Source organism: Acipenser ruthenus, chromosome 49 (assembly GCF_902713425.1).
Source record: "Acipenser ruthenus chromosome 49, fAciRut3.2 maternal haplotype, whole genome shotgun sequence".
NCBI lineage: Eukaryota > Metazoa > Chordata > Actinopteri > Acipenseriformes > Acipenseridae > Acipenser > Acipenser ruthenus.
The window spans coordinates 7,136,854-7,151,279 of NC_081237.1; the positions used below are offsets into that span (position 1 = coordinate 7,136,854).

At 41.4% G+C, this 14,426-nt stretch overlaps 1 protein-coding gene across 4 annotated transcripts in view; it reads right to left on the minus strand.

The window, feature by feature from the left end:
- Positions 1-636: 636 nt before the first annotated feature.
- Positions 637-14,426, minus strand: part of LOC117401380 (small conductance calcium-activated potassium channel protein 2-like) — a 43,657-nt gene continuing 29,867 nt past the window's right edge. For 2 of the 4 annotated variants that reach the window (XM_059015011.1, XM_059015013.1), the window contains exons 5-9: positions 9,780-9,921; positions 8,120-8,230; positions 7,460-7,587; positions 2,914-2,983; positions 637-2,122 (exon numbers count right to left, since the gene is read on the minus strand). In XM_059015011.1, coding sequence (XP_058870994.1) covers positions 1,838-2,122; positions 2,914-2,983; positions 7,460-7,587; positions 8,120-8,230; positions 9,780-9,921 — 736 coding nt within the window. In that variant the 3' untranslated portion in view covers positions 637-1,837. Of the gene's footprint in view, positions 2,123-2,913; positions 2,984-5,361; positions 5,494-7,459; positions 7,588-8,119; positions 8,231-9,779; positions 9,922-14,426 lie in introns of those variants that run through there. The other 2 variants (XR_009319942.1, XM_059015012.1) reach the window with 2 other exon arrangements.

The following is a 14,426-nucleotide window of genomic DNA, read 5'->3' on the forward strand; positions in this document are numbered from 1 at the left end:
ACATGCCCTATTTGTAGCCTGGTTTATAAGAGTGCTTCCCTTTTTGTATATATTTTGTTTATTGGGGATAATCAGCGCTCCAGATAAGCTGCGTACTGGGTGTTTTACACGATGTTTAAATTGTGAATATACTGCGTGGGGTAGCTAGATAAGCGACAGACCAGCTTGTAGCCTGCCTGGGAATTGCCAGAAACACAAGACCAATAAGTCAAGAGATTTCACTTGTAGTGCGTGCTTGTGACTGGTGAATAGGCGTCTGGAGCTTTGATCTTCAGGATTTCTCAGCCTGACCGACCAATTTACCTCTCTGTCAACAGAATTTTTGGAAGTCAAATCTATATATATATATATATATATAATATTCTCTGTTTGGAGCAGGACTAAAGGAGGAATCAATAAGACCACGTTTTTGTACAGTAGTTGAAATTAACATTACAGTTAAAATGTAAGGCTTTAGTTAATGGTAATGCATACCCCATAAGTTAGGGTTAAATTAGGTACTGTATTTATTGGAAGTACACACCCAAAATACAGTTTACGCACATCGGGTTTAAACTGGAGAATACATTACTCAACGACCCAAAACCTTATCTGGAGCGCTGGGTATTATTATTATTATTATTATTATTATTATTATTATTATTATTATTATTATTATCTTTTTGTTACTTATTGAGCACATGTCTGCATAAGGGTTCTTACTAAAATAAGAACACATATTTTGATTTATTTAAAAAAAAGGGACATTTGTGTTTATTTTTTTGCCACTTAGATTGGAAAGAGAAGTTCCTAGCCCCTCCCTTCTTTCTTCGTGTGAATAAGCCACACCCTTTGAACAAGTGGGAGGGGTCTGTTGATAATTTCTGTAAGGAAACTCCTCCCCGTTTGTTATTAGTAAACCCCTCCCACTTCCACTGAAATGCGTGGGGATTGGGCCATTTTTTTGTTCCTGGGCTGGACTTAATATGTATGCCTTATTTAAGGGAGACAGTTTAAAAATAATACTTTACATATCCCCAAAATAAAGATTTCAGTAGGACAGTATACCATGTTCACTAGCTTGGATATCCGTAGCAGCTACTTGTCAATAAACTTTGTCACTCTTTCCTACCAGGTGCTGTGTGTAGTTGGGCTACAGGGCCACCATTGATAATGTTAGTGTTAACTGGTTTTATTCTTATATTAGAGAAGTGTGGGTTTTTTTTATATAGTCACTGCTTTCTGCTGTCGGGACCCTGTTAAAAAAGAGATGTATGTAAATTCTATTTTCTTTTATCCTCGTTAAATGGATACAAAATTGCACTGAAATTCTGTAAATAGAAAAGGCTGCCCGCACCCCCACCCTCTCCCCCCAATGGACAAAGCTTTGTATGGGTAAACCCCGCCCCCAGGTGCACTGAAACATGCAAGGGGGCGGGGTCTGTTTCTCAATTCTGTAGGAAAAGCACGTCCTCCATGGGTGTGGCTTGCTGCCTCCTTCCTGCGTAGAAAGGAACCCTGACAGGGAGGAGCAGGGAGGAAGGAAGTCTGTAGCAGCTGGATCCAGGTTCATATCCCATCTCTGTGCTCTCTGCTTCCTGTGCCAGCCAAGGAGCTCCCCCTATGTGGGGCAGCCTCAGCGCCTAGCCTTGGCATTGTACAGCTTTTCATTTATTTTAGGGTTCATCCGGTGTGATAGCCAGCTCCACCCCAGCACCCTGAACTCAGTCAGTAACTATACAAGGGCTTTACAAAAAAGCTAACTTGAACAGCCATACAATGGCTAAACATAAACCATATTCTTCACTGTTTTTTTTTTCTTCCTGTTTTTCGGTCGCCGCTGTCATTCCGGTGGTGGTTACCCGCTGTCGGAGGAGGTGTGTGGCGCGGTGGAGGGCGAGCGCCGGTGCCTAGTGGGAGTCCAGGACCGCTCGGACCCCAGCGAAGCCGGCCTGAAGCGCTGCGCAAAGCCGTCTAGGAAGTCCCGCTGCTGCTGTGTTATGGCTTGGCTGAGGAGGCCAGGCAGGGCCTGGAGGCTGCCCGTGATGGAGTCCAGCTTGTCCTCCATCGTCCCGATGCGCTTGTCCAGGTCCTCGCTGCGCTCCTGCAGCTCCGACACCAGGTCGTACATCACGTTCTGCGTCTGCATGGAGAAAACAAGCGTCACGTCACCCAGCGCTAGCAGTACAGGAATCACAGCTCATTTTAACATTGCAGAATGAGCTGTGAAATTGCAGTCGAAATGTTACGCCATCAAATTTATTTTACAAAACAAAACAAGAAAGGCAAGCAGCTAGGAGAGGAAAGTGGGAACGTTTATTTTAAAATTTAAAACAAGGGCTATATGTCTACTAAGGTTTTGCTCAGGTGTTTGTACATTCATTTGAAAAGTACAACTTTTTACAAAACTAGAAAATAAACTATTTAGGCGCATGTACCTTAAAATTCTAACCTGTTGACGGCTAGGTTTGAAATCTTGACCAATTTGCATTCCTTTTAGAAAGCAATTACTTTGCTGGGGAGCAAAACTGTTCATCAGCATTTTAGAGCTTGCAACTTTTTGTTTTCTCTCTAAGGACGTTTGATTGACGCATTCACAAATGTCTGAGTGGTTTGTATAGACTGTGTTTGCAACTCTTGCTACTGAAAAAAAAACACAAGATGAGTGTTAAGAGCCATCAGGGGCTACCTTTTTAGAAACACCTTGGAAAGTAAATAGAGAATATCCCATTGACCTCCCTGGCTCCCCTTCTGAAAGATAAGGAATCTACATGCCTCAAACCATGTCTATCCACAGACTAAGTATCTGAAAAAACAAATCACACCAGCCTGACATTATTGAGACGAGGGAATATGGAGAAAAAGTCACCCTTGCATTATCATCACACCTCTCCAAACTCGCCTTATTAAAAGATGAACATCTTGCATACCCACCTTCGCCAAGTCCACCAAACTGTTTGCCTGGTCGTTCAGCTTCCTCTGTTCCATTTTCACACTGCGCAGTCTAAGGGGAGGGGTTGGGGGGTGGGGATAGGGAGGGGAGAGTAACACACCACTGTCAGGAGAGCCTTGGCCAGACACTCATGCATTAGTCCACATGCAGACATTCCCAGTCCAGATTTGCCATACCAAGCATGCAACTGCAACAAGAGGCAAACCTTTTCAGAGCATTCAAACATCTTGTTGCTTCCATCCATTCCCATTCCCACACAGCCTCACTCCTGGGCATTGTGTTAAGCCATGGCATCGGGCATGCCCACAGTTCAATCAGAATGATGTCAGAGGGTGCAATGACACACAAGCGCTGGCGAGCTGGAGGGTAGGCACGTGGCACTGGAGTGATAGCGTGGGGTGTGGTGGCGCGGGCTCAGGTTTGAAGAGCAAAGCAGGGCCAAAATGCTTTTAGCCTCTTTCTACACCCTTTGAAAAGTTGACCAGTGTAACTTTGCGCCCTATACTATGCAGTTAATCATAGTTTGCCACCATTTTCAGACTGCTTTGCCATACTTCTCTTTTGTTTACCATGCTTGCCTGTGCTTTACCACGATTCTACCATGCTCTACACCTGAAGTTCAGTTCAAATAATCAAGTTCTAAGGGTGGTCATGTTAAAAATAAACACCAGGGACTTGCCCCATCTGCACTGCTTCTGTGTCAGTCTAAGAATTTTTAGGAACACCCCTTGATATACTGTAGTGCTGACGTTACTACAGGGGTTTTGAGGAATCAGCAATGGGCTGGACCCCATAGGATTTGAACTAAGCTTCTATAAGGTGAGCTCGGACTGGGTGCCACCAGTGTGCCAGCCCACCTCTCCCAGACTCAGGGATAGCAATGGAAAAGACAACAGCATATAGGCAGAGGAGATGTCTGATGATCTTTGAAGTCATTATGTTTTACACTTGTGTTAAAAGGGAGCAAAGAAACAAAACCTGGACAACACTTTGCAAAGACATTATTCTAGTATAACAGTGATTATTACGTTTACTGCACTATTTCTATACATGTGCATGTCTGTACAGTACTATACTGTATAAACACCTACAGAATTACAACTGTCGGGCTTACTATATCTTCACTTCTTTATACTGTAGCATCTAAAGTCTTGTTATATACATATCAGTATATATTACTATCTCCAATCCTATATCATGGAAATACATTAAAATGTTTTAATACATTATATTTGAACTGCATGCACAGCTTCTGATTGAATGCATAATCATCATTACCTTCAAGCACATACAGATGTTCTTGATAATCACATACTGTACTTCTGTGACTTTTCATTATGACTGTGGCCATGCAAAAAAAGGAGGAATCAGCTAAGCATTGCAATCACATTGAACGGATGCTGAATGAAGTGGGGTATTGTTACTGAGTAATTAACAAACCCACAGCTTCACCCTCGATGAAGTACATAATTACCATGCAGTTCTTTCTCAACAGTGCTAAATTGCCTGTTCATTTACTGTGGAATGAGCTAAAGAAAGTGTTGCCCATAAAGGTCCCCAATGCAAGCCATTACTCCCCAGTAGCACTAGGCTGTGATGATGAACACCCCAAGCCCCTGTGCTGAGTTTGGAAGGGTCCCTGCTGGACTGCATCTTCTCCATCCAGAACTCCATAACATCTCACACCCAGCCCAGGCTCTTCATAGCTCCATGGATCTGGGCAGTATATCTTACAAATAGGTACTCAGTACCGCTAAGTTACATTACTACTTAGTAGTAGCACGGTACTTCTAAGTACAGCTGCATTTACTGCTGTACTTGAAGTTGTCTAACAATCTCGAGCCAAGTAATACATCACTTATAAGCAGTATTAGACCAGTGGTCATTGAGTAGTAGTTAATGATTTTGTAATTGGAATAGTATGCGATTCACTAAAATTGCAGGGTACGGCTACGTACGTACTTCTGAATGGCAATGGTGACAAAGAAGCAATTTAGTTGTACTCTTTCATATGGTAGAAAACTGCGTGGACATGTGGAGGTTGAGTACGGTATGTGATTGTGTTGATTGGGGGCTTTGTATAAATGTGGGGAGATGAAGCTGATTGATTATTTAGTGATTATAAGATTGAGTATTGCATGGATCGGAGGAGGTGATTGCGGAATGTATTTGAGTAGTAGATTATATGGATCTGGGCAGGTTGAGGGCTCTATGCATCAGGGCAGGCTTATTGATGTATGGATCTGGTCAGGCTGGGTATTTTGAGCCTGAAAGATGCTGAACGCAGGCTCTGCAACCAAAACCTCATTCTTTTCTTTTTTTATTTAAAAAAAAAAGATCAGCGTTCCCAAGTTTCACAGCTCCAAACCTCATGCATGTCAACCATGCTCAGAAACAGCAAAAGACAAAACACGGAAGACGCGACTTACTTCTGAGCTCTGCAGTGATTGAGCAAAACAAAGACAAAAACACAACACAAGTTTTAAAAACACAACTTACACAAACAGATTAACTGTTAGAGCTCTCTCACTCTCAGCAGGGGGTGTGGAGGGGAGGGGGGCCTTAACATTAGGGTTTGGGTGGAAGATGAGTTTTCGGGGGGAGGGGGTGGGTTATAAAAGATTTGGATAAAACAAAACAAAACAACAACAACAACAACAAAAAAAACATCCAGAACAAAAGGGTTACTGTGAAACTCCAAATAAAGAACAAATTCATTAAATGCAGCAGAGTGAAACCTGACTGCACTGTAACTGCAGTTTGATTGAACTATTGTAACATGGCAATTCTTCTGATTTTATGATCAATGTAACAGATGATCCGCAGTTAAAATGCACTCATTAACAATTGTCTGTGATTTCACTGCAGTCTATGTGCAACATATTGGGGCAACTGCACTAGGATTCCTAATCGCTGAGCACAAGCCAATTCTTTCTGGGCTGTAGGCTTGTGTGGTCTGTGAGAGGGATCAACAGCACATATCACTATGGCAAAAAAAAGCAAGGCACCTCCACACATGAACTAAACCCTCGTTTTATGTCAAACTGAACTTGACCCCCCCCCCCCCTCGTGGAGACAGCCTGCACGGGGGGTGGATGGGGTTTCAGAAGTAGAATCAACATTGTCTAGGGTCATGTAACATTCTGCAAAGGGAGTTCTTTCAAAGGACGTGATTGGAGCCCCTTCTCTAAACTACAGATGACACAAGACTTATTTTAAATGTGGAAGACTGGGATTGGTGATTTCCCAAGACAAATTAACATTTTCTTCTTGCACTCAGCTCATTGCTGTCTGGAAGGAGCACATTCTCTGCAACCCAGAAACGGAACCGAGTGAAGTGGTCTAAGTACTTTTTTTTTTAAGGATTTTTTTAAACAAATATCCACCAAACAAAATTTAAAAAAAAATCTGCCACATTAACTAAAGGCTGTGCTCCAGTAAAATTTTTATTTTCTAAAATGGAAAAAAAAAAATACCTGTTATTTTGTTTCATAAAAAGAAATAAACAAACATTTAAAAAGGTTCTAAAAATGGTCTAACCCACTTTCTCCCTGAACCCTCCACTTTCTTAATCCTGTCTGTCTGTTTGACATATCTGACATAAAGTATTATGGATTTTCTTTTTGTTACTGCATCTTGTAAAGCGCTTTGTGATGGTGCTCCACTATGAAAGGCGCTATATAAAATAAAGATTGATTGATTGATTGATATCTCTCATCGTTTCCACTGCCTGGCACTCCCGGCTACAGCTGCCCACGTCAACAAAACCGAGTGTTTCCACGGCTTGCCTGAGTGGCTGAGCGGCTCTCTGGTCAGGTTGTGTATGTCATACTCAATGGAGCCAAACTGGCTACAAAGGAAGTGTGTCATCACGTATCCAGGAGGTGTTCAAGCTCTTTGTTGATTGATTAAACATGTGGGCAGGTTGTCCAGGACTGGAAAAAAGCTCTGAACTCTTCTGATTTCGGTGGCTAGCCGTGGGCAGCTGGAGCCTGTAGCGCCAGGCAGTTGAAACGAGGCATTAGTCCACTATTTGTGTCTTTCTGTCTCGGCAATCTGTTCATTCTCTGCCCACCTTCAATTAAGTGGACCATATTTAGGTTTGTAATCTTCACAAATAATATGCAAACCATCTCTACTATAAGCCAAAATGTGTTATTGGAGTTTATTCGTAATGACCCTGTGTATGAGAGTGTGAGGGTTACTCCCCAGTAGCACTAGCCAATCTAATTCAATTCTGGTTGTCAATCTAATTCAATAGCTCTCCTTCAATTTACAAGATTAACAATTTCATGTTAGCTGCAAGGAACATTTTGCACTTGTCATTATTTTCACACTGTGCTGCAATAAATGGTCCTAACTGCCAAAACGTTTCTCCTGCAGTGCTTAGTTTTTTTTCTGCTGATCTTTTGAGACTCATTAGCTGGCTGTGGTTGCTCTTCCCTTTGACCCTCCACCCCCCCCTGCGCTGCTCTTTCCCTCTGCCCCCCCCCCCTCCCCCCGTTCTGCTCAGCCCGGCACACTTACTGGTGGATTGCTTGTAGGAACTTGCGCTGGTGTTTGCGCACCCTGGCGTGGTCAATCTTCTTCACCAGTTTTGTGTATTTGTAGATGAGCCACGTTTCCCTGAGTACATTTGCAGCCGTGTTTTTTACCTTTTAAAGAAAAAAAAAAGAAAAAAACGTAACGCGTGGCATGTGAGTTATACAGCGGTAATAGTAGAATAGTGTAGAAATCGTATTTCAGCATTGCTGTAGTTAACACGTTGCTATGCTTTTACAATAAGGCAGGGGTTCATTTGTGCCGGACCGCACCGGACCCCAGATCCGGGACCTTTTCGTCTGACAGGCGAAAATTATTTGTCTAATGATAAACCATATATATATAAAAAAAGGGTTGTTGTGTTTGCAAAAAAGAACTGTGTACATAACATATACATTAAAAAAAGCAGCTTTCCTCTTCATTAGTTATACCTTTTTGTTCCCAAATTAACCCCTACAATAAGGTATAGCAAACTATATGAAAGCATTGTAAAACATTGTGTAGGCCTGGCCAAGCACCAGATATTACAGAGAAGAAAGGTGTCAACATGGTAAAAGCATAGTCGAGTACAGTGCAAAGCCATGGCTGCCAATCATTACAGTGTTAAAGCAAGGCATGGTGAAGCTGTCAGGGGTGAGCACTCACCCGCTTGCAGAGCTGCGTGTCCATCATGAAGTTGTGGACGTGTTTCTCGGCCTTGGTCAACTCCAGCTTCCTGGCAACCACGGCAACCACGAGCGCTGTGCAGCCGGCCCCCTGGGGAGACAGCCATGGCTTGTAGAGTCTCTTATTCACCTCAGCATCATGAACAACACAGCCCCAGCGCAAGGTCAGTTCAGAAGGAATGCTACTTGAGATAAACTAATATAGAGGAAGGACCTGCTCTGATTCAACAGCGTGCCATGCCTGAGGCAACTATTTATAAGCAGTTTGACTTGAGAAACACAGCAATCCATTCCTGCCGAGTTGCACGGTAGCAATATGCCTACATTGTGTATTTTAAAGTGTGAGTTTCCTGAAATATGAGACTTATTAAGTCTAGAATACACACAATGAGGAATGAAAGACCGCAAATGGCTTTTCACAGGAGGTTATAATACATTACTATTGTGTGTTGTTGGTTTCTTTTTTTTTTTCGTTACTTCACACAAGGTATGAGACTAAACGGGTTACGATAAAAATCATTTGAATTGAACTGAGCATAAAAATATTTGAAAGGCCTGACAGATGAGAAGCGGGTATTGCTTTTCTTTGTACTGGCACTTTTCTTCCAGCCTGTCTGTCACCCTCTCACTCCCTGGGAGTTTCCTTCAGGGCACTTTCTCAATTAGCTCCCTTTCCTCTCCCTAATTCCTGCACAGCCTAGATGCCATCTGGATTACACTGCTTTTAATTATTCATAGCGTCTTATCAGATTTTAAAAAGGGGGGTATATAACATGCCTTTAGATCACTTTACAGGAGAAGACAAAAAACAAGCCATTGCTTTTATTTCTTTTTAATTATTTTGAAGCATCTATCAAGAGCAGATTACTGTAATTCCAAATGCCTCCGATCAAGAGTTTGGGATCCTGCACATTTGTAAGTAAAACATTACCGCATAGCAAATATGTTGAGCCAAACGCAGTTCACAAATTATACGGATCAAAAAAAAAAAAAAGGTTTTAAAACAAAGACAAACAACCCTGAAGAAATAAAACTGTGTGCGCGTAATGAATAAGGAGGACGCTGAATCAAAAGGGTTACGATCTAGAAGAAGGTCAAGCTCTCAGCTGTCTGTGGATCTAACTGCACTGTAACTAAAGATGTTTGTCCCATGCAAATACCATATTTTGTATTTCTGCCACTAAAGACACACCTGTTCAGACAGCATCTGTAGACATCAAACTATACTGGACTATATGGCACCCAACTGTACCAGTACTTGCATCAGCTTGTACTTGCACTGAACTGCTCCATAGCTTACCGCATTCAACTACTGCTCCTAACTATAATGACTTACTGCATCTTGTATTTGATTTTACTCTTATAGGTAACCGTACTCATGTTTTTTGTAATTGCTCTTATTTGAAATCATTCTCATCCATTTATCATACTATGTATTCTTACTGGACTTTACTCATATAGGCAAATATTTACTAATATGTTTGAACTGCTCTTAGTCAAACTCGCTCTTATAATTTATTTTGCTCTTTGCTCTTATTGTGCTTTCATGACTGCTCTTATCTGTACTATGCCATTCTGTAATGTGATATTTTATAATGTGATAACTTGTAGTGTGATATTTTATAAGAAGCTTTACCTACCATGATCCCTGTCAGCAGACACACTCCCTTCCCACAGTAAGTGTGAGGCACCATGTCTCCGTAGCCAATCGAGAGGAAGGTTATTGAAATTAGCCACATGGCTCCCAGGAAGTTACTAGTCACTTCCTGTTTGTCATGATACCTGGGCAATGAAGGACAAAAACACTCAGTCAGTAAAACTAAACATTTATTTAAATTTCTATCTATCTATCCATCTATCTATCTATCTATCTATCTATCTATCTAACCCCCACCCCCACCCCACAACCCATGCCCCCCCCCCCCCCCCCCCCCCCCCCCCAAACTTTGCATGTAACGCTTTTGGGGTCAGGACTGAGACCCTGTTGAGCACATTGGATAATTGGGCTTAATGAAGGATTTATGTTGGGAGGAGATTATGTCGAACAGCCACAGTGAAAATGTAAAGTTGATATTTCTTTTCTTGCCTGGTTAACATCCAAACGTTTTCAGTTGATTTGATTTCAAGAACCAATAATTTCTCACAATATTTCCCTCCTACAGTGAACTGAAACCTTAAATGTGTTCTGAATAATTATCTGTCTACTATTATTCGTGATGCAACCCTTAACTTTTCGTTATTAAAAACTGCTGCACAGTCCTGTAATCATGCGCTTCAAAGGAGACCAAGCGATCACAACAGGAGATACATTTCCTAAAACTCTCCTCCATCAGCACAACCAGGAATTTAGAGCTATCTACTAATATAAAAGGAAAACTGTTCCTCAAAAACAAATGTCCCTTTCTTAAACAAGAATCAACTAGAGACAAGAATAGCGACGAGCTAAATCCATGAGCGCTGTTAGCGTTTCTTAGTGTACAGAAGTTCCCATCTGAACATGGATCTCAATTCATGCAACTCTAGATGTTAAGATGAAGAGTTTGATTGGTTGTGCTGATAACCTTTGCTTATACTTGATTGTGCCTCATGAGGACTCAGAATACACAGCAGGATGCTAACCAGGCTGCATGTGTACTGTTTTCTGAATCATTGTGCAGCTCAATTGGATTGTATTATTAAAATCTCTGTCCTGGGTTACACTGTCTCTCGCTCAAGGAGACGGTACAGTAAAAGATCCTCTCAACGCTACTCCAGTTGCAGCAGCATGCTTCCTCAGTGAGAAACAATAGACTGCCTAACCATCAGAATCTTCAACCACACGGCCGGAAAATGGAACTAAATGAAGAAGGTAATCAAAGGAAATAGGAATGAATGAAAAGGCGAAACGATCAAATGCATAACTAAACAAGCGCAATGAAGGAAAATAAAAAAAGGAAATAAGGTTGCTGTTTTACAAAAGTTTTCAGCATTGTTTTCTTTCTCAAGGAACATTTAAAAGGTGTGCAGGGGAAGAGTGTGATTGAAACATTGAACATTTGAAAAGCTCACATCTAAAAGCCAAACCACTCTTGTTTAAGGAGTTTCCAGTGTCCTGTGGTCACCTCACTGTCTGCTTGATCGAAGGATGTCCATTAGGGACTCTTAATATACCGTTCTAGAAGCCCAGACATTTCCATCTCACCCACTAGGCACATCCAAGATACGATCCGAAAATTTTGCAAAGTTCATGAATAATGGCAATGACACCGCAAATATTATGAAGAGCTTTTAGTTACTGACTGGAGTACAGCTGACTCAGCTTTGCTCTAAATTGTCAAACAAACCTGAGCAATAATGGGGCTGAAATCTGTAAAATGTGCAAATGCTGGCATTTTACGCATCTCTGGTCTGCCCAGTGAAAGAAACAAAAAGCTTCCAGAACAGAAACCACAGCATCCTTTATGAGCATCTGTCAATCAGGCAGACAAAGAGGAACTGTTTGCATACATGTAAAAAAAAACCCTATCAAGACTAGGGAATACACTCCTGCAGGCATTGAGAAAGACTGCTCGTCAAATTGTCATTAAATTTATCAGCTGCTTTTAGTCTTCCAAAAAAACAAAAAGGCAATTGATAACAAACTTATAAAGCGACTCCCTTTTCAGCACCAAAGAAAACTTGCTGAAAATGTGTTTCTAACAGTAATATCTAAATTAAAAAAAAAAAATCTGCAAAGACATTGATGATGGTGATGGATTGACCCAATATTAATGCAGTGCTGCTCTCGTTCTCTCCAGTCGAGCACTAAAGTTGGCCCAGTTAAAGGGAATCTGCTGCTTGACTAATTAAGCCCAGCTAGAAAGAGGCAGAGATGAAGATGAATTTGAACAGGCATCCTTGCACAGTGGGCCCTCACATCTACAATCGAGCCTCTGAATGGACACCATTTAGCAGGACACTGGTTTTGACATTAATTATAGCATCAGCAATACATCATTGTAGCAGCTGTGAGGGCAGGCAAGCCCAGGCCGGGACAGTCAGCCTAATCGAAAAAACAAACAAACATCTGGAGCCTTGAGGGCTCGTCTGTCTGTCTGTGTGTCTGCCTGTCTGTCTGTCTGTCTGTGTGTCTGCCTGTCTGTCTGTCTGTGTGTCTGCCTGTCTGTCTGTCTGATTCTTTCCTTCATTTGGATAATTTTTTTTCATGAGCGATAACGGGAAAAGGAAAATGCCGGACGGAGTTGGACAAAGGTATGTATTTTTTTTTTCCATACTGCGTGAATTTCAAAAGCTGCTTCAAAAATGTATTTCAATATGTGTTTTGCAGGTGTACAGTATGAAGTGTTTCTGAAAGAAAATTATCGAAAATGAAAATGATATACAGTAAGTATATTCTAGCTTTTTGTTCAGTTTAATTTTCAGTATATTTTAGTAGTCAACTAGGGATGTGGTAAAAAAAATATATATATATATATCTATACTGTATATATATATATATATAGTTGAACTCCCTTCCCCTTTATATCGCTAAGCTTGTAGTTAACTTCTAATGGATAGCAACATACAGAGGATGAATTTAGCAACTCTGGTTTCTTTGAATCGGATTTTCAGTGACTTGGTGGGTGAATGTCAGAAAGTCCAAGTGGACTTTTCTTATTTACCTGTAAGTGATGTGATTCAGTGTGAACGCATGTATTTGCCATCACTGTGTGTCAAGATGCCTACGTGAGAATGATGTGTGCGCCGCTTGGTTTTGTACCATTTTGTATGCCCAGCTTAGAAATATAGACATAGGCTTGCATTTTATTGACTGTAAGTTTACACTTGCTTAGACTGCCTGAATGCACATCAACCTGCATAGCTCTAGAACTCAGCTGTTAATTCATCCTTTAGACCCCATGCTCCTAGGCAGAGCCAGTCTCATATCTGTGCCCCGCCCCTCCACAGTGTCGCCCTCCCAAGGTTGTGGATCCAGACAGGTGGAGGGAGCTAGGCTGTCCATTGACTTTGAAACGGTCTGATTCTCAGCTTTTGCATTCATGCTCAGTTCTCAACAAATCAGTGCTTGCAAGTTATTTAAGTGTTAATGACACATCCCTTACATGCAGAAGTAGCAGGTATCATGCTTGCATAAAAAAACACACATTCTGCATGCTAAGAAAGACAGTATATTGAGAGCCAGGAGGGAAAGAATAATAGAAAGGGAATAGAGCAAGTTTTCAGTAGCTGGTAGTCATATTCAAAAAGCCTCAGCCAGTGTTTTATGAACTGCATGACTGAATTGTTAAGAAGGACCTTGACTTGCTCGGTGGCAGGTGTTGGTAACGTGCTGGCTGGAACTATCTGTGGAATTGCTCCCAGGAGGTGGTCCATATAGATTTAAAAAACCATCAAGCACGTTTGAAGATATTTATAAACCAGCCCTTAGAACTAAATGTTTTTTTTTGTTTTTACCAAAGAAGTGCTGTCCCCATTCTGGGCGTCTGAATGTGACACAGAGCAGTCTAGTTCTTTCAAGTCTTAAACGCCCAGTTTAGATGATCTAAATAATCTGCACAGTCGCGTCTGATCAAACTATATAAACTGACAATGACAATGCAGAATAAACCATCTCTATCCCCATATTTAAACTTCAGAACAGTTGCATTTTAGAGGTACATGTTAAGTTTTATCTCACAATGCAAACTAATTTGAAAGATAAGTCTATGCCCTGATGAGTGAATTAACCAAACTTGTCCAAACCCTGATAAATGTAGCCTGAAGAAAGCTCTTCTATGTATATACCTACCCCCCCCCCCCCCCCCCCCCCCCCCAAACATTCATAGGTCTTCCAGGTTATCCCTAAACAGTATAGCGCACCACACATGGTGCTACCTATGGAGCACTGAGATTTCTCTATGAATTGGTCCATCGCAGTTGTATGTTAATATCAGTCAGTAACTGCCTCAATACTGAACTACATGGAGTGCTCTGGGGTGACAAAGAGCAGATGTATTAAAAGCTCTCAATATACTGAGCACAGGCATGGAATGTGATAGAGCTGGCACCACCTTCAACTAGAAGCAACCACTAGGGGTGTGTGACGTTAAAAACTCTCCAAATGCATTCAGTTGCAGAGGACTAATATGGTTCAAATCCTTTAGTCCACTCTGCGTTTTTGGAACAAACTCCCATAAGCACATTAATATATATATATATTTTTGATGGGTTCACCTTTCTCCATATTTCTTTTCTCAGCCGATGCCCTCCAGGCAACAATACCTCATATTTTGCCAACAAAATGTGCAAGTTTATGAAAAAAATGAAAA